Source organism: Falco biarmicus, chromosome Z (assembly GCF_023638135.1).
Source record: "Falco biarmicus isolate bFalBia1 chromosome Z, bFalBia1.pri, whole genome shotgun sequence".
In the NCBI taxonomy this organism is placed as follows: domain Eukaryota; kingdom Metazoa; phylum Chordata; class Aves; order Falconiformes; family Falconidae; genus Falco; species Falco biarmicus.
The window spans coordinates 47,610,075-47,631,501 of NC_079311.1; the positions used below are offsets into that span (position 1 = coordinate 47,610,075).

At 39.1% G+C, this 21,427-nt stretch overlaps 1 protein-coding gene across 1 annotated transcript in view; it reads right to left on the reverse strand.

Annotated features, from left to right (window-relative positions):
- TRPM6 (transient receptor potential cation channel subfamily M member 6) overlaps positions 1-21,427 on the reverse strand; it is a gene marked incomplete at its 5' end in the record, with an annotated part of 70,706 nt that overhangs the window by 40,150 nt on the left and 9,129 nt on the right. The window contains 12 exons of the mRNA XM_056325504.1: positions 119-347; positions 1,367-1,647; positions 2,688-2,822; positions 4,557-4,697; positions 7,113-7,166; positions 7,687-7,821; positions 13,079-13,179; positions 13,300-13,372; positions 16,905-17,028; positions 18,341-18,515; positions 19,834-20,005; positions 20,739-20,863. Coding sequence (XP_056181479.1) covers positions 119-347; positions 1,367-1,647; positions 2,688-2,822; positions 4,557-4,697; positions 7,113-7,166; positions 7,687-7,821; positions 13,079-13,179; positions 13,300-13,372; positions 16,905-17,028; positions 18,341-18,515; positions 19,834-20,005; positions 20,739-20,863 — 1,745 coding nt within the window. The remainder of the gene's footprint in view (positions 1-118; positions 348-1,366; positions 1,648-2,687; positions 2,823-4,556; positions 4,698-7,112; positions 7,167-7,686; positions 7,822-13,078; positions 13,180-13,299; positions 13,373-16,904; positions 17,029-18,340; positions 18,516-19,833; positions 20,006-20,738; positions 20,864-21,427) is intronic.

Below are 21,427 nucleotides of genomic sequence, written 5' to 3' on the forward strand. Positions count from 1 at the left end.
ATCCATGTTTAAACCCATTGTCCAAAGCTGCACGAAGCACATTCATGACTGTCACAAAGGCGTGTATAAAGCATCTAAACAGCATCTAAATGCTCAGAAAAAGCTGGAGTGATGTTACCTTAAACCAGGAGTTCTTCCGCATCTTCAGGCACCCCATCCACATATCAGTCAGCAGCATCTGTGTGCAAGTATGGGATATGAAAGACCGCAGCCCCACAGACACTGCTAGTTTTAAGCAAGTTGAATTGCTCCAGTTTTTCAGTTCATAGGTCAGCAACTTCATAGCCATCTGCTCATTTTGTTTGAATGCTTTCTCCAGCACATCTAAGGCAAGCTGCCCAAATTCCCTAGAGCAGAAGTGAATTAACAGTTAATATTACAGGTATCAGTCAAAACTCAGAATGACTCCTGCAAAGAGGTTGGTTTGAAAACTCCATTAACTAAAGTTGAGCTAACAATCTCAGTCCATATGCCTTCTCCCATTCTTCCTGTTGCTTTATCAATATGGCTAATGAAAAATAATTTGGGGAGTACACCTTACTATATATGGTCATCCTGTTTCCTATTTTTTTATTTGTTTTGTTGTCAATCTCATTCAGCAATCAAAATGGATGCTATCAACTTCTGTGCCATTTCCTTCAACAACAGACTCATCACCACTGTGGGCAAGCATTGCAGGGAGTTGCAAAAGCCTCTTCTTTTACACTGGTTCTTAAACATCTTTATAGGGAAGACTCTCCAAGGGAGATATGTCTTCCTTTAAATTAAGCTTTGAAGCTGCATACAAAACCTGACAGCACATCTTATTTTACTCTGAATCTGAGGCATGATGTCTACAAAGCTTAAAATATGTCATTAACAAGAAAAAATACCAGAAAACATTAACATGAAACTAAAAACTTGAGGAGAATTCTTGGTCTACTTCATTTTTTATTCACTCAGTTATTTCAGCATACATTTTTCATTAGGTCTTATACAGAGCAGGATTTAAGCACTGATGTTAGTTTGCTCATTACCACATTACAGATTTGAAAAGTCCAAAGCATATGTGCCATATGGCTTCTTAACAAGTTGAACTGGAAGGGAAACTGTAAGGGAAATTTCAGTCTTCCACTTGACCACTTAGCAGACAGTGAGCCATGCATTATTTGTCTATATTTTAATTTTCAAATATGCAACTAGATAGCAAGCTAACAGCTTTCCTTTAACGCTCAACCAGACTGCACACCAATACATAGCTCCATTTTATAATATGAAGAGTGGGCAGTTGGAAGTATTTCTTTCACACTCTGTCGTCCACGGGACCAATAATCGTACAAACTCTTAGCGGATTAGGAAAAAATTCTAAGTACTGCAGAACTCATACTTTGAGTACTTCTTAAGTTCTTCTGAAGTGTCATCCACCATGTTGCTCTGTTCAGCTTCGTGTGCCATCGCCCTGTAGAGTTTACAAGCCACAACAGCTTTGACCATGGCTTCCTCTCCATGCTGCCAGAAGAACATGGCCATCTTCTGCCTTTTCATTAATACAGCCCAAACCAGGAGGTCGTTATAGGGGTAGATAAAGCCAGATGACTCAGAGTTCTCTGCAAAGTTTGTATCATCTTTTGATTTCTTCTTACACTTATGTAAAGCAGTGGATCTTTCCTATAAATTTGGTTTTTTAAAAAAAGAAAATCTCAGTAAATGGTTGAGGTTCAGGTTCATGTAAATAAGCCCACAAAAATCTGAATTGCTAGTAGCAAACTATTTGATAGTTATATATATCTAAGTCATAAAACAGAGTTAGAAAGACATTCAGATTACCAATGCTAAGAAACTGGTAACATTAGTGAGGAAAAACATTCCTTGCTCTATACCTGTGCCATTTATAGCCTCCCCTTCCACAGTGTTGGGCTGTCTCCAAACCCATGACACCAAGATCCTGCTTTCATTCTTTCCTTGTACTTGTGTCATAACAGGAAAAAAATCAATCAGTAAACAAACATACACTATGGACTTGTGATACTTAAAGATGATTTCTACTGTCAGCCACACTTGTAGTGTAAACTTGCTATACATTCATGTCTGGATATTTCTCCATTAAAGGCAAAGAAAAAGTCTTACTGATACAAGTGAGGTTGTCTCAGTGCAGTAATTGGTTCATTTTGGTTAAGACTAATTCCAATAAAGCCATTTAAATTCATTCTACTTTGTTTTGTCTGTCAGATATATGTGTGTGGTGACCTTTGCTCTTCTATCATTCTTTCTTTGAAAGAAAATACTCTGTCATGATTTTCCAGATATCAGAACTGTACATCTTCTTTGCAGGCTCGATGTAGCGCCTTAATAAGCAATCATGATAAAACATTGGGAAGGTCAGAGAATTCCTGTAATTGTTTCCAAATAAAAAGTTTTCAGCAGTGCCTGATGTTCAGAAATTTGATGGTACTGTATTGCGGTGAACAAAAGCCCTTAGCAATATATGGATGGAATATATTAACAAGTATCACAGGAGGAGTCTGAGCATAATTTCAACATTAAAATTGCAAGACTTCATGAACAGTGAGGACTAAAATGTTGCTTCCGCTGGAATTTAAATACAATTATAACTAAAAGCCTGAACAACGTATTTCTAAAATCTCTCAATAAAAAGATTAGCAGCCTAATATGTCCTAAGCAAAGTCTAGAAGAAGCAATTAGATTACCTTGTATTTGTAAGGCTGTGCTGTTCTGAAGAACTGAGAATGCAAAGTACTTTCAGCAGACCCCATTCTGCTACTTGTCTGATTACTCTGATGAAGGGAATGAGACAGGCTCTGAGAAAAGCTGGAGAGCACTCTCTAGATCCAGAGGCATACCATAAAACACAGGGAGAGAAATGCAAATTAGAGATTAACTTTACCTGTACTTACCTCTGACTGCAATGGTGCCTGTAGAAACTGATGTTATTCAAAGACTATTGAGTCAGCAATTGCTATAAGTACCACTGGAGCCTATACCATCACAGAAAGAATAGCCAGTTTCACATCTAATTTAAAATATATACATTTTTCTGAATCTCTAAATTCAAAACACTGATTTCCCCAACAGCATCCACCAAGTACAACAATAGGACTTGCACCACATTGCATCACCCAGCCTGGAAGCTCTTCCAAGTGCCTACTTTTATAAAAAAGTTCCATAAGCCCTTTGAAAGACAAAAGTTCTCTGAACTTTTTGCTGACCGTCTCCTTAAAAGGATGGCACATCTGCATTCCTGGGCATTTTGTTCAGTGTTGACTGATAGGAAGAATGTTATCAGCTGAATCGCTAACGTTCTTCCCTGCAGTTCGTAATTATGTGATTACATGGTTTCACTGATTCCTGTTAAGGTCATATTTCATAAGAACACAATGAAGTGTTATAACTATTCAAATATCTTCTTTTAAGCATTGTATTAAAAGCCAGTGACACACAGGAAGCGCTTTCTCTGTGTTTCTATTCACTCCAAGTAAGAGTTTTCATTATTTCTTCTCATTTTCCCTGATCACCCTGAGGTTCTTCTATCAGTCAAGAAAGCAGCACATGGGATGAGAGGTTTTTGTTGTTTGTTAACACACGGAAGTACTTTAGTGAAAGTCCAGCTCTACTCCAAAAACTGGGGAGAATTCTTAAGTGGTAAATCTGTTCCCTCTGTGATGTTGGGAATGATATTCAACTTATTGAGAACTTTAGTCTGTTTTCAAGTTACTGGTTTTGGAAAGTCAATGGGGAAAATGAAAGTGCTGGTATATTTGCACACTCTTGTTCTGAGGCAGTTTGTAGAGGTTGGTTTGTTTTGCTACTGATAACACTGACATGGCACAATGCTATGCTGTACAGTGAAACACCTTAAGTGTCTAGAAGGTGCAGAACAGCACGCATGTCCAAGCACAGCCCTCTGCCTGCACAAAGCAACTGCACCATGGGTGCAGCCTGGCACATCCAGTATGAGACTTCCTCTGGGATGACCACTGCACCACAGAAAAAGCTCTGCCAGGCAAACACAGCTCAATAGCCTGGGCAGGAAGATGCACCACTAGCACTGAGCTGCTTCTAAAAGGTAAGACATTTGCTCAAAACTCAAAACAGGGATGTCCGTGTTGCTCTTCACTATGCCACACTGACATGCTCTAAGTCTAGTTCAATGCCTGCTGAATTCAGTATTTCTGTGATGTGGTTCAAGTTGCAAAAGCAGAAGCATGCAACTGCTTTGTAAAAGGGAAAATAGTGGTTGGTACAGCCTTATCCATCTTCATTGATGGATGCCAGTCAAAGAACACAACAAGGCTACCAGACACAAAGGTAAAGTTACTGAACTAATAGTTAATTTAACAATCAGTAGTGGTCTTGAGGGGCAGGGAGTACCTTGGGGAGGGATTCATCTGTTTTATTTGCAACCTCTCCACAGTTGGCAGAGATTCATAAAACAGACAAGCATGGCGTACATTTAGCTGACACTCTTCAGAAAAAACATGACGACAATCTGAGGTATTTTCAGGTGTCACATTTTGGCTTTCCTTGGTAACCAGGGGTAGCCATTTCACAGAATTTACCTTGTGTTTTCTGTAGATATCATTGTAGAGAATTCGGAAATGCTTCCTTGTGTAGCTGCTCCGATAAGCTCCACCAAGGAGGTACTCTATCACCAGCCCAATATCAATCAGTGATATCTTGTAATCCACAGAAAGGGTATTCTGAAACACCAAATGTCACACGTATTTCACCATGCTATTATTTGCAGCATTCAGCCATGCCAGAGCCCTACTGCTATGAGGGGAGTCTGGAAGAAGGTGCAGCTGAGAGTTCCTGCATCTGTCAGGAAAATGTATACCTTCATTAGGCATATGAAACTCCCCTAGGACAAAGAACACTGGCACAACCACATTTTCAGTCTGAAAAGTGTGATGTCTACAGGCCAGTGCACCCACATTACTTAGGGACGGATATATGTTGCAATGTTCATAAGACCAGCTGCATTCAACAGTGAGGGTAATGGCCAATCACCACCAGCCAAAGCGACTGGTAAAAATCTTATTTTTTTCATAACAAGAGAAAACTAGCATGGTATGATTTGCTCATTAAACTAGTTGATTAATTAAAAATCAAGAAGTGGATGAAGCATATATTTAATGTTGTGGAGTAATTCCTGGAGACTGGTAATCTCTTGTAGAGGCTCAGGACTGTCATGACAACTAGGACAGCAGGTGCACGTACTATACCTTCTAAGTCTCTCGCCACTTCTGTTGAAAGCACTACTGCTTCCCTATTTACCTCCACCGTCCTCCCAAGACACAAGGTTTGCAACAAACTCTATGAAGAACAGATTATGTTCCATGCAGGTTTTGAAGATTATTGGTGCAACCTTAAACCACAAGTCTTGGAAGTGAAAAATGGGCCTGTATAGATTGGAACAGAGGGGTTTTGTATTCCTAGTGATGTACTCCTTTCAGACTGTGAAAAGTCTTTTTTTTTTTTTTTGTCGTTAGACTGAGGGTTTTTTTCAATAGACTTTAGTAGCAAGCCTCAGTACAGCCAGCTAAGGCAATCCAGCCCCAGGGAACAGAAGGCACCAACAAGATGGCACTCTGGGGCAAAAGCATGTCTCACAGGATAGAGCTTGCCAGCCCTGTCATTGAGAGTTAGGCAAGTATTTCTGACTACCTATACTTATAGATGCTTCTTTGCCCTAAAAAGCATATTTTATGCTACCTGGGAAGACTGCAGTGTATGTCCATTCAAACGTAGCAGCAGTGAAGGTGGTCAAAGTAATGGAGAAAATATTCTGAGATCCATGGTCACATCACTGGTGACTGTCCTAGCTGTGCTACCATATTTAATAAAAGACTGCAACTGCACAACCCATTCACAGAGCGCTTATGCATACTTACAGAAGTTTAGATGAAAAAGGCTTTTCAGCATTTAGACCTATTTGCAGGTCCCGAGTGAGTTTAGTTTACCCACAAGCGTAGAAAGTTTCGAAATTGTGCACCCATTTTCTACCTACATTCCACTATTCTATTTCAAATGCAAAAAGCCTCCCTTTAGATCACACGCTGAGTCTTCCCAGTGTTCTGAGATGTAACCAGGCCATGGGTTTTAGGAGAGGGGGTCATATCAAGAAGGAAATCACTTCAGTAGAAGTGAAAAAGACAGATTTCTCAGCCTAGACAAGTTAAATGTATATTCAACACTGAGATCTTCCTGACCTATCACATAAATTAGACCTCAAATATGTCCATCAGTATGGGAAAACACATAAAATAGCTTGCTATGAAGACCAAAATACACTTATCTACAGAGCCATCAATGGGATTGATGTGGAAGGCATCCACAATAAGAAAATCATACAAGAAATTCCCCTACTTGAGACCACAGAACTCTGCAAACAGTCAGACTTACCATTTTATTTTATATTAGCATTCATACCCTGGAAAGAATTAGACAATTAATCTAGTTTTGGATCTAGGCATCTCCTGCAATGGAGACTAGATGCAGAAAAGAACAGCTCACCCTTTCCTGGCTAAGCAGGGCTTGTGAGGTACAACAGATAACAGAAACATGAAATACATCAACTGTGCAGCTAAATAACAAGGCTGCCACTAAATTACTAAGGGAGCCAGTGCTGCATGCAATAGTCATTCACTGCCACCTTCTGTTCTCCTAGGCAATGCAGCACATTAAAATAATATGCCTTGTCACAGTGTCTTTTTGCTACTGCTCAACAAGGAAAAACTTCTTCAGCTTTGGGGGAAAAAAAGAAAACCTTAAAGCAATGACCATAATCACTGCACTAATTCACCAAGTCTTTTGTACAATCACTTCAGAATGTCACTTTAGTAACTTGACAGAGAGAGTTTGATCTATACAAACTGCTTGGCTTTGAAATCAAGGTACAGGACCCTTGTAACATTCAGTAGTAGTATGACAGATGATTGCTTATGGGGGATCAATATGATGAAGATAAAACCATTTAGTAGATACAGGAGTGTAGTAATGAACCCGTCACCTCTATTCCTAAAATTCCCCTGTATTACCTAATAGCAGCGTGCCAGTGGGCACTTAAGTTCTAAACTACCATCTTTGCTCGCTAGCTTTTCTGTGTCTATTACCTGTTTCACATCTCGAACTAGGTGATGCAGAAGTAGATTTGATGGCCCTTGTTTCTGTGGTGTGAAAGAAAAGACAGTAAGAAATATGGCACTCCACACTAGAAAATCAATACTGTAAAAAAAGCAGCTAAAAGATCTTCAGGTTAAGCCACTGTGATTCAAAATCTCCCCACTCAAACTCTTCAAAAACATTTTGAACACCAATGTGCAACACCTCTACTATCCTCAGTCTTGACATATTCTAGAAAGAAGTTGGTATCACTTTGGTTAAACAACATATAATTTTCAGTAAGATAAGCATGTATTACACACCAGATTAAAATCAGAACATATTTTTCATGAGCTTCGGATGAGTACTCAGTGTGGTTCATGTCAATGAATTGAAAATGAAAAGCTGAGACACCAATCCAGAAATCTGACATTACAATCAGAACTTATCAAAATCTGTTAATTTTCAATTTTTTTCAAAAACCCTTCATAAAAATGTGGCCTAATTATCAAATCTCTTAAGCAAAACAGTAACCTTTCTAGACATTCTAATCTAAACTTGTACACTGGGATTTCAAATACTCACTGTATTGTAGAGTTCTTCCAAACGGGATATTGTAAGAAAACGATGCATGTTCACTCCATGCTCTATTAACAGCTTCACAAAATCCACACGGTCCATCACTAAAGCATCCAGCATTGCTTGTTCCAAGGCACCAACCTCCAGAAGGACAGAAATGAAAGTAAAGCTTAGAAAATTATCACCTTCTTTTGGAAATAAATAAAACATTCCTGAACAGCTAGAGATGTCTTTATCGAAATGATTTTTCTTTATGTATATTTAAAGTGCACAGTACAAAAGAAAAATATGCTGGAGGAAGCACCTGTGTAAAACATCCAAGAGACTGGAGAGTAAAACTGAGTTTCCACAAACCTAACTGTAGTTAAAAGTCTGTAGAGCCTTCTACAAATCTAACTTTACAGCCAGACTCTGATAATACATTCCCTACTCTTTAATTCACTTCACAAGCTAATGTATGATAATTCTGGGGGCGGAGGGAAGCCTTTCCTTTTTGACATACGACAAAAGCCATTTCAAGGTACTGTATTTCAAGATCTCTTTATAGAACTTGAAGTTCTTTAAAGCAGACTTCTTTCTAAATATAAGAAAGAATCTGTGTTAGGACAAACTCTGTCAAAGACACCACGAAGCAGAGTTCTGCCTACAACAGTGTCCAAATGGTGAAACTCATGGCACTGGCACAGAGCTCAGCAGGGTTTCTACATGCAAAATTGAAAGGTAATCGGACATATGAGGTTCATATAAATCCATATAAACAGTTTCCCCAGAACAGGTATGCACAGAAAATGCACTGAGATGAGCAGATTGAGGACGCTGGCACACAAATGGGGCAGGTGGTTGTGCTAAACTGGCACTTGAAATTAGTGCATTCCATGTACATATTTGTTTTGTGGAAGTGATATTAAAATATGACCAATAAATGTTACATAACTGCCACAGGTGAAAAGAAAACTTATGCACTGCTCCTGAACTGTTGACGATTCTTCCCAAAATACCTCAAAGTGACCATTCTTGGACTAAATTTCCTCAAGTAGTCATTCCTTGTGCTGGCAGTCTGTATAAAGAGGTTTAGACAGCTGTCCGGTAATCACTAGAATGACATTCTTTCTTGTAAAGTACATTTGAGAGTGAGCTGTTTCAGCAGGAACATAGTTACAGCTGGTTACAATCTTTACCTTCTGAACTTTTAGGACCAGAGTTCTAAAACAAAATGGCCACAATCTGTGCATAATCATACATGTTTCCTTAAAACATTTAAATAGACAGAAAAATACTAAGATTGCATGGACAGTCACCTAAAAATTGCTGCTTAAATATCTAATTTAAAATCTGAACACACAACCACAATAACTATGTACAAACTGTAGACCCTGACAATTGCAGGCCTGGCAGTCAGGGGTACTCCTCTCTAGAAAAGGAACTAAGTCAAAAGCAAATTTTAAAATTGCACTTGTGTATTTTCTTTTATCTTTTGTTTTTTTCTTCTTTACAGTGCATGAAGAAAATGTTTTTCAAGATTTTTTTTCCTGCTTAGCTGAAAGAAAAACTTTCAGGCATATATGTCATTCTAATTTTTGCTTAGAGAAGCAGCAAGAGATGTAAGGCTTCTTTATTACAATCTCTTTACGTCTTACTTGAAGAGGAGCGCATACTCATTATCTGACAATGACTTTTCATTCAAAATGGTGCTGAACAATTGCACTGAAATAGATATGAACAGGTACACAGATCTTTTTCAAACATATCAGAAGCAGAGGCGTGGGAGTAGGGGGACTGCCAGTGAATCTGTAAGGCCAGAGGATGATCAAGTTATAAAAGAAACACGCAAGGAGGTAAGACCAGTGCAGAAATGGTAAATTAATTCATTGCTTCACTGCTCACTACAGAACATGATAGGAAAGGTCCTACATCAAAGCTGTTCTTTATGGCAGACAAATCTGAGGAACTGTGTCAAATTGAAGTGTCGTTAGAAAAGATTATAGAAGTCATCCAGAAAGTGGCAGCAAATTGTCAGGATCAGGTAGTATTCACCTAAGAGTTCCCAGGGAACTGAAGTATAGCTGAGATCAGCCCCTTTAACAGCAGAATGAAAGATTATAGAAAATATGCCAATTAAAAAAGATAAAGGAGTGTACAAGTTGTCGAAGTATGGTACTTCAATACAGTTAGAACTTTGTAAGGACAAATATAATGAAACTACAATAAGGAAGAGCAATTAATAGCAACATGGGTAAATACAGTAGAGGAAGAGGATGCCAGTTATTTTGCAGAATGAAATCCAAACTCTACCAGAATTTTGGCAGGTACAATGAGGATAAGGCTGTCTGATTGATACAGTACATACAGTACATTCAGTATCCCTACAAAAGCTTTTGATGCTGCTTTCTTGAAGGACCTATAAACAAATTAAGCTGTTACCAGGCAAAAGGTCCTCAAACTGTTTAATAAATGATCAAATTGTAGAGAAAAATATTAATAGTCCTGGAAGACCAAGAAAATGTCACAAACAGAATATGGACTTGATAATACTTGTTGATGATACAAAAGTACTCATCATAATAAAACTGACTGGTGCAGAAAAATCTCATAATATGGGCTAATTGGCAAAAAATGGAGGTGAAATCCAATATTGGTAAATGTGAAATAATGTGCATTTGGAAACAACCCCTGCCTGCACATCAGTCTTGAAATAACTCAGAAAAAATGTTAGTGGACTAGCCTCTGAAAGCATGAATATAAGTTGGATGTAAGTTGGAAATAAGTAAAAAAAGGAATACAAACTATTAGTATTTATAATTCAATAGAGAAATATGTATAAAATACTAGTATTTCACTTAATATCTCAATGAAGATCCCTATCTCTTGAATACTGGGTACACTGCAGGTCTGCCTATCCCAAAAGATGATTTTAAGACCTGAAAAAATTACACAGAACAGCAGAAAATAAGAAAGCCAGCAGTGAGGCTGGGGGGACTATGCAATAGTTCTTTAAAATATTCTGTGTCAAAGAGGTGGGAACTAGGAAAAAGTTATTTGTTACTTCCCATATGCATAGAATCATGGAGTTATTTAGGTGGCTGTCTGCTACCTGATATTTTCATTTGATGCCTTCTGTTCCATGATGAAAAGGAGGCTCATGAGGGACCTTACTGCTCTCTACAAGTACCTGAAAGGAGATTGTAGTGAGGTGACTGTCAGTCTGTTCTCCCAAGTAAGTGATAGCACAACAGGAAACAGTCTCAAGTTGTGCCAGGGGAGGTTTAGATTGGATAGTTGGAAAAATTTCTTTGCTGAAAGGGTTGCCAAACATTGGAACAGGCTGCCCAGGGAAGTGGTTGAGTCACCATCCCTGGAGGTATTTAAAAGAGGTGTAGATGTGGCACTTAGGGACATGGTTTAGTGGTAGACTTGGCATTGTTAGGTTAACAGTTAGACTCAACGATCTCAAGGTTCTTTTACCAGCCTGAATGAGTCGATGATTCTATGATTATGCCATTTATACTAATTCAGCAGTCAAAGCAAGTTTCACATGACACATTTCTCATGTAAATGCAAAGGAATGATGCAGACTCACAGGTCTTGCCAACATATATCCTCAATGACAAAAATGGCAAAAGCATAATGCTTCTCTTTTATTCCAACAGTACAGAACTAGAAGCAATAAGATAAATGGTGTCCCCCTTTCTTTAATACCTTTCACAGATGTGGTTCAATAAAGCTTACCAACAGTTCACAGCAGAGATGTTGAAAGGAAAAAATAAATAAAATTTAAAAATGTATGTGCTATAAAACAAAGAAAGAAGAATTGGGAAAAATAAATTTTCTTCACAGAGTCAAAACATAACAGGATATCGTAAAAAAAAATCATAAAGGCCAAAATACACAGACGTCATTGTGTATATACAAATCTTTTCTATATTACATAGAGCCAGAAGTCTGTTGGACAGACTGTTGGACAGAAATACTGTTAAGGTTATGCAGTCAAACACTCAAAAGTTATCAGATAATTCATCACCATGAATAATGGTACAATTATTCATTGTTCAATCATATACTATGTTTTGCTAGAGGTCCTCAGTTCACAGAGTGAATGATACTCTCGTAGCAGATATTCAACATTTTGTTCTAACTTTATTGTTCCAGGCTTGGCACATCCCTTATTATTCACATACTGCTGGAACCCTGAAGATGAAACCAGCAATTTCCTCCTCTGCCTTTTAGTGGGCAGTTGACACTGTTTATTTTTACCAAGCTTTGTGCAAGAATACGATGTCATCATCTCTACTTCACAAATAGTAAACTGAGGCCAAAGAGGTAACAACAACAAAATAACAACCTTTAATTCATGGATGCTCAATTGTAGATAGCTCATAAATAGCCTTCCATGCATTCAGCCTTATATGCCACAGGAAAATATGGACTGGTGATCAATAAATTCAGATCTCTTGTTGCATCAACCAACCAGCTACTGTCACTCAAATGCATATATATATATATATATACCCACTGCCCATTATCCAAAATTTACATTGTAAAGAAGAAAAGGCACTCAGGACTGGAAAAATCAGCCTTGTAATTCTTAGATGGGAAAACCTAAAAAGTACTTCTGGGAGCATCAGATACAACTTCTTGAAGAAAATAAATGGGAATAGTATGTGTTGAGGCACACACAGTTTTATATTTATCATCTATAAAAATTGTATTATGTAAATAAAAACCCACTTAGAGAGGGTTATACTTAAATACTGAATTATATCTAAAAACTTGAAAACCACAATTTATAGGACGGATTAAATTGCTACTGTATGTTCTTTCACATGCATATAGCTAATATCAGTCTAAACCATGGCTTGCCTTGATTACAGCTATTCCTATATTCCTAACAAACACTACCTAAAATAATGCCATGATGCCATATTACTACAGTTAATTCTACCTTTTTTTACCTGATAACACTACATGAGACTGTGATTTCTGTATTTCTGTCTAGAGCTAGGAAAACAGAGGCAACGTTCCTTTGGGGACAAGAGTACTCTGAGCTGCAATGAAATATCCTTGACCACCAATGATTGTCAACACAGGCTTGAGAAATACATAACCAGAAGGACCACTGAAACTATTTGGAAAAGCTAGCAGTGAAAACTAAAAGAATTCTAGATACCCCTTCTTCTCTGGGGAAACAAATGTGTTTGATTTTTCATCTGATGCACTCTGCAGTTAAATACTTCACAATTTTAAGAATAATACCTCTCCACAATCAAAGATGATTACTCCAGAAGACTGACTCCGAGCATCAAACTATTCCTTAATTAAAGCTTGTTAAATGCAAATCATGGAAAATTGGTCATCATAATAAAAGTGTAAAGCCACTGTGAAAAATAAAAGGTAATAGTACCTTCCAGTGTTGTCCATAAACCAGTATGTGTTTCTTGGCAATATCAAGCCGGTTCCAGGCCAACGCCAAGTTTAGCTGATCTGAAGCAGACATATTGGTACCTAGGAAACAAGTAAAGGACCTAGTGTTTTCCATACATTGATGTTACTCCTTTACTTTGAAATGGTAAGCCAGTGGGACTGTATGTCAGATGAAAATGGGGTTTATTTTCAGATAGATACCTTTCAAGAGTGCAGTCAGAATTGCCAAATCAACGTCCTGCTGATCTTCTGACTCCGCATCAAATATGGTTATCTGTTAGAATTGCAGAAGTATACTATTTGAGGTGAGGCAGAGAAGTCTGTAGTTATTTCTTCTTGGTAAGGGCTGTGGTAGATTAAACCATACACATTTCAACACAAACAATGGCAAAGGTCCAGACATGATTTTCCTTTGTTTCAGACAGAAAATGTACCATATTGCTTTTTAATGCAATGGCATCCCAGGCAAACTGGAATCAACCTACTACACAGCACGAGTCTATTTCCTTTTGATTAGTCTTTAAAGCTGAGAAATGTACAAATGTAACATGATTGATACCTGCTCAGTTTTCAGCTAGAAAATAGATATTCAAAGTAAAACAAAAAGTAATAAGAACATATTGGGTAGATTCCATTTTAGTGATCATCACTACAGTTATCATCATTCCCATAATAAATACTTGGTACTCCATAATATTTTAAAAGTCACGACAGACTGGTGAAGTTACCATTGACTGGAAAAAGGGAAACGTAACCCCCATTTTAAAAAAGGTTAATAAGGAAGACTCGGGGAACTACAGGCCAGTCAGTCTCACCTCTGTGTATGGCAGGATCATGGAGCAGATGCTCCTGGAAACTATGCTCAGGCACATGGCAAATAAGGAGGCAACTGAAGACAGGCAACATGGCTTCACTAAGGGCAAATCGTGCCTGACAGATCTGATGGCCTTCTACAATGGGGTTACAGTGCTGGTGGATAAGGGAAGAGAACTGATGTCATCTACCTGGACTTGGGCAAAGCATTTGACACTGTCCCACACAACATCCTTGTCTCTAAACTGGAGAGACATGGATTTGACGGATGGACCACTTGGTGGATAAGGAATTGGCTGGATGGTCACACTCAAAGTATTGCAGTCAGTGGCTCAAAGTCCAGGTGGAGATCAGTGATGAGTGGCGTTCTGCTGGGGTCTGTACTGGGTTGAGGATTATTTAATATCTTTGTTGGCAACATAGACAGTGGGATTGAGTGCATCTTAGCAGATTTGCCAACAACACCAAGCTGAGTGGTGTCGTTGATACCCTAGAGGGAAAGAATGCCATCCAGAGGAACCCTGACAGGCTTGAGAGGTGGGTCCATGCGAATATCGAAGTTCAACAAGGCAAAGTGTAAGGCCCTGCACCTGGGTCAGGCAATCCCAAACAGATACAGGCTTGGCAGAGAATGGATTGAAAGAAGCTCTGCAGAGCAGGACTTGGGAGTATTGGTGGATGAAACTGTATATGGCCCAGCAATGTACGCTCGCAGCCCAGAAAGCACGAGTGCATGCTGGGCTGCATCAAAAGAAACACGTCAGCAGGCTGAGGAAGGTGATTCTGCCCCTCTACTGTGCTCTGTACTATTGTGAGACCCCACGTGGCATACTGTGTTCAGTTCTGAGGGCTCCAAAATAAGAGGAAAGTGGCGCTTGAGTGTGTCCAGAGGAGGGCCATGAAGATCATAGAATCATAGAATGGTCTGAGTTTGAATTGACCTTAAAGATCATTTAGTTTCAACCCCCCCTACCACAGGCAGGGACACCTTCCACTAGACCAGGTTGCTCAAAGCCTCACCCAACCTGGCCTGGAACACTTTCAGGGATGGGGCATCCACAGCTTCTTCTTCGGGCAACCTGTTCCAGTGTCTCACCACCCTCGCAGTAAAGCATTTCTTCCTCATATGTAATCTAGATCTACCCTCTTTCAGCTTAAAGCCATTACCCCATGTCCTATCACTACATGCCCTTGTGAGAGGTCCCTCTCCAGCTTTCCTGTAGCCCCCCTTTAGGTACTGGAAGGCCACTATAAGGTCTCCCTGGAGCCTTCTCTTCTCCAGGCTGAACAACCCCAACTCTCTCAGCCTGTCTTCACAGGAGAGGTGCTGCAGCTCTCTGATCAACTTTGTGACCCTCCTCTGGACTCGCTCCAACAGGTCCGTGTCCTTCTTGTCTTGGGGGCCCCAGAGCTGAACACAAGACTCTGGGTGGAGTCTCACAAGAGCAGGGCAGAGGCGAAGAATCCCCTCCGTCGACCTGCTGGCCATGCTTCTTTTGATGCAGCTGAGGGTATGGCTGGCTTTCTGGGCTAGAAACCCACATTGACGGGCTATGTTGAGCTTCTCGTCCACCAGCACCTCCAAGCCTTTCTCTTCAGGGCTGCTCTCAATACATTCTGTGCCCTGCCTGTAATGGTGCTAGGGGTTTCCCCAACCCAGGTGCAGGACCTTGCATTTGCTCTTGTTGAACTCCACAACATCTGCACAGGCCCACCTCTCAAGCCTGTCAAGTTCCCTCTGGATGGCACCTCTTCCCTCCAGCTTGTCAACCACATGACTCAGCTTGGTGTCATCAGCAAACTTGCACTCAATACCACTGTCTGTCACCAACAAAGATGTTAAACAGCACCAGTCCCAGTATGGATCCCTGTAGAACCCTACTCATCACTGCTCTCCACTTGGTCATTGAGCCACTGACTGCAATTCTTCGAGTGTGACCATCCAGCCAATTCCTTATCCACCAAGTGGTCTACCTGGGACATTGTCAAAAGCTTTGCCCAAGTCCAGGCAGACACCAACAGTTGCTCTTCCCTCATCCGTCAACGCTGCAACCCCATTGCAGAAGGCCACCGAGTTTGTCAAGCATGATTTGCCCTTAGTGAAGCCATGCTGGCTGTCACCAAGATGATCAAAGGGCTGGAGCACCTTCCCTGTGAAGACAGGCTGAGAGACCTGGGGTTGTTTAGCCTAGAGAACAGAAGGCTCTCAGGAGACCTCACAGCAAACTTTCAATACTTAAAGGGGGCCTGGCCTACGGAAAAGATGGGGAAGGACTCTTTATCAGGGAACATAGCAACAGGACCAGGGGTAAGAGTTTTAAACTGAAAGAGGGTAGATTTAGATTAGATATTAAGAAGAAATTCTTTACTAAGACACTGGAACAGGATGCCTGAAGAAGTGGTGTCTGCCCTATATCTGAAAATGTTCCAGGCTAGGTTGGATGAGGCTTTGAGTAACCTGATCTACTGGATGGTATCCCTGACCATGGCAGGGGAGTTGGAACTAGATGATCTTTAGGGTCCCTTCCAACCAAAACCATTCTATGATTCTACTCAGAAATGAGCACTTGAGCTGCTACACATGCCAGCACATTTCAAAAGTACATTTCAATACCCAGGGAAAAGTTCTGGCACAATTCTGTTGTAAGTAGCAGAATGGATGAAAACATTTCTAAACTACAAATGAGACACTGCTAGAGAAGGAAAAAAGTAGGAATTACTTGTTCTTTCCTGTGAAAACGAAGATGTCTGGCCTTTTACTAAAATCTGAAAGGCTGTCATTTCATAAGCAACCATGAAGACTTGAGAAATTAAAAAGCTTTGTGGAGCTACTCAACATGTAAATTAGTACAGACACCTTTGTTTTATCTTTATATTAAAAATAACACCATTACTTCTACAACTGCTGTGACCATGCCAACCCACCACAGAAAGAGCAAAAAGGGTAACAGCAAATGAAGACATCCTAAACTCAAAGTGTGAACCCCACTCACGGACTCTCTGTGCTCCATGCATTCCATCAAGATATGAAATAGATGACTGGACTGTTTCTGTCCCAAGCTAAATATGTTTTGAATCATCCCTAAGACCTCTTCCTTCACTTGAGGGCGCAGATCCCTGAAAAACAGATACACAGCAAGAATAAGTGTATTTTCAGCTTTTCTTACCAGTGCAAATGACAGTCCAGCAAAAGACGAAATTGTGCGAAGCAGAGACATATGAGAAATGTCTTTTATTTCTGCTTCTGTGTTGACTTATTACTGCTTTTTTTTCTACAAAACAAAGCAAAGGCATCCCATAACATAATTCACACAGGCATTAGATCTGAACATACATATATACTAGCGGAAATAGAACAAAGGAAGAAGTTATCAATTTTCAAAGGACTGGCTAAAAATCACATGAAGTTCAACACTTTTTAATTCTCTCAGTAAACATACAGAGATAAAATTAAATTCCTCATTATTTGCTTCCTACCTCTCCTATCTTTTTTACCCTCATTTATCTTTCTGTTAATATTTTCCTCCATATTTTCCTGTTCTTTTGACATGGCAGGATTTGGGGGTTTTTTTGTAAAGATCAAAAATATAGAAGAAAAAGCAAGTGAAGAAGAAAGTTTTCAATACAATACACTAGGGAAAAATACCACACAAACACCCCAAAAGAATATTTAGAAAAGATAATAAATAAACAAATAGGATATAAAGTTTACTAAATTGTTCTTTAATTGGAATGAACCCACACATCCTTTTAAAAATTTGGGGTTTTTTATTTAAAAAGCCCTTTTGACTTCGAAAAACTTTCACAATAATACTATTTGGCTATACAAATATATATATTTATTTACACCTTGGGCATAAAATTTTCGTCAAGGTCAGTCTAATAGAGCCTGCAGCTGAGGCTGCACTGGAAGTAACACCAAGGGTTACAGCTAGACAGGGATGACAGATCTGGGTTACCACAGATAAACCAAAGCCAAAGCCAAGGAATCTTAGTCCTCCTCCTACCCCAGCCTGAGGCTCCTACAGCAATTAGCCCTAGCCCTAGTCTCAAAAGCTTTGTGCAACCCAGATCCAAACCCATTTACAGAATGCTGATGGCAAGAGAAAGGACTGAGTCAAAACCCAAGCAGGCACTCTGGGGTCACCCAGCAGTGTCCCTCGCCAAAAGTGAGAAATGTTGTAACTCAAAATAGGTAGATGTAGTTTCTTTTTCTTCTTCCAAAAAGCCATAGTAAATTTGGCAGAATAATTCTTTCAGCACTAGTTTGAGACAGGGGAAGAAGAAACTGATCTTGCTTCACAGAAGTAAAAGCCAGCAAAAGACCACAGTGGAGTCATCACTAGAAGCATTATAAATTATCTCAGAAGTTTTGAGGTCCCTCCCAATATGACAGACCAAGGAGGAGGACCATTATGCCACTACTCACCCCGTATCACCTGTGTGTTTGTGGGTAAAAGCCAGGATATCTGCAGCTCTGCCAGTACCCTCATAGACCACCACTGGGACAGCTGGGCTGGCCCTCACGTACTCCCACACCATCAGGATCACATTGGGGCCTCCTTCCACCACCAACCCAACTATGGGTACACCTTGGCCCATTCCTGTTTCGAAACACACCTAACCAGTTACAAACAGGTCTCAATCACACAAAAAATTCAGAACATACAGTAAAGAAATACTCATGAAGGAGTCTCACATGTGGTTCAATGGAGAGGAAATCATGCCTTTACCATCTCTAAATTGACTTAACAGTTTTTAAGATCTTCACAGAACTTCTGTAACTGGATCAAAAAGACCACAAAAACCTCTGATAAAATTGTAAGCAGGCCTAGTGTTGTAAAGAAGAAACATCCTCTAGAATATCCATGATAGCTCTTGCATGCAAGGATGTTGACAGCATTTGAAATGTGGTCAATATCAATTTGTTTAACTGCACGCATAAAAAAGTAATCAGGCACTTCTTTACAGACTTTCTCAAGTTTTACAGCAGCAGGGTGTTTTTTTTTTAATGATCAGAAATAAATTTCAAAAAAATTGCAATAGAATTGGAAAAACTACAGAAAGTCTGACTTGCAAAAAACTCATAGAAAGAAAATATTAGAGTCTGGGTAAGAAGCTCTAACATACTAGAAATTGGGTAAGTTCCTAAGTTTGTAAATACTATAAAGTAAGCAGACAAAAGAAACAAGGATTCTATGTTGTAACTGCTAATGTCTTTTTAACATACCTCAAGATTTAAATCACTAGGTGCGAGTGAACTTCCACAAATAATTTATACAATCTAGTGCACAAAAGGAAATACTAGTGTGTATATATATATATGTATGTCTATATATTAATACTTGTAATAAATATTTCATTCATTATTTCTATACCATAACTCAGTTACTTTATAGGCAAACAGTGGAAGTTATGCAATATGACAAACAAACATTGGTTGAAGGTATTCCTTTAACAACCAGACTTTATTTCTGTACCTAAGGAGGTCACAGGCTTGCAATATAGAAGAGCAATCAAGATAAAGGCAAATGAACAGGGGAAGAATGATTCGAATTCCACTGAATGTGACAATTTTTCCACCTAGCAAAATGCTGGGAAACTACCTAGTGCTAATATAGAGATCACGCAAAACTGCGAAGCGCGCAAACACTCAATACTTACTAAATAATCTGAGTAATTTAGATAACTTTACAACTGAGAAACCAAAAAGTGAGTTAGCTCAGTTGCATAATGCTTTATAAAAATTCTGTCCTTTCCATTTTCCTGATATTAAGAGTTCAAGACTTGCAATAATAGTTTTCAACCTCAGTGAAATCTATGGCAAATGAAGATGTACAACATGTAACTGGAAATGTCAAGTACCTCCAGAACTTTATAGGACAGGGGTTTATGTCATAAAGCTGACCACAGAGTACTCACTTGTGTGTATTTTTTGAAGTGATATGTACTTCTCCAAATTCCTCCTGAGCATCATTTCATTCCCATACTTGCCTACTGTCCCATCATCTGCCATTAGAAAGTGAGAATGCATGCTGTTGAGGGTACTGAGCTTGCTGAGTGGATTACCGAGAGTCTGGTACAGGCAAACTGCCTAAGAAAACCAAAACAAAAAAGATCTTCAAAGAAAAATATCACCATTTACATTGCCTTGCTTGTATGCATTTCTTTACTGTGCTGTGATCTTCTGAAAGCCTTCATCATACTTTTTTGCTGCTCTACTCAAACATGGGTTTTCATTTGATTCTTAACCGCAACAAAACCACAATTAATACCACAGAAAGTATTTCTGATTAGGCTTGTGGACCTTAGTCAGAGTTCTTCTTTGCAACAATTGAAACATAATGGCATATTTTTCCTGGGTGTGTTCCAGTAAAAAAGGTGAGCTATCGTTTATCAGGAATGATTTCACCTTACTTGTCAAGTGCCCTTACATCGGCACTCACATAAAGTTATGGTTTATGAATAAAAATCACACATATTAGTAACCTATTTGTGTATACCATTAACCTGATTGCTCATTTGGAATCACATGAATACAGAAATACATCACTTGCAACGACAAGAGAATTGTCCAATTGATTACAAAATTTCAAAAAGGAATGGCAATTTCCTGTAAGAAGAGAAATATTTTAAAACCATACAAAAAGGAAAATACAGTGCCTCAACACGCCACAGAATTCTACTGTTGAGCAAAATCTAAGCCTCAATTACTGAGAAAAAATACCAAACCAGTTAAATGAAGCAAGCAGAAAATGAAGTATGCAAGAAAGCTATAACATCCCTTGAATACAAAGGCTTTTATTATTAAAATGTGTCCAACTCACATCTTTTCCGATGAGATCCCTCTGATTCTCAATGACACCCCATGGCGGAATCCCAACAGCACAGACCTTTTTCAGGTGTGGTGAGGCACGGCCTTTCAGCGCATCCCCCACATGCCTAGACACTCCTAAATAGATAATTAAGCCATCATTTTTCTTCTACATGCAGAGACCTGCTACAGGACACCAGTGAAAGGGTTTCCCATAATTTATTTTATTCTATGGCTATGTTTTAACCAGAAACAAACCATCACACCCAACTTGTATATCTGATGTAAACTGCAGGAATTGTAAGGCTTAGATGTAATGCACCAATGCTTCAAACTTAACACATATTTCTAATTAATAATAGTCATACGTGTTGCTAATGGTACTTTCTACCTCCATAAAATTTTATTATTTACATAAACGCTCAGGACAGTTCTGTAAGATCATCGAATTGAACAAAACCTAAAGAAGTAAACCTGCTGCAGTTCCATGGCTTACTGACCCCCTTGTTTTTTAAGAGTAGTCTACAGAGAGTTTCAGATACTAATAAGCTAATAGATTATCCCAATTTAAAACTTCCTTAATTAAAAAACACAAGTTAAAGTCAGATTTGAAAACTGAATTTCAAAAACACCAATCACAGTCTTCCAGATCCTAAATATTTTAATGAAGCAGATAAAACTGACTGCAAATAAGTTCTGGTT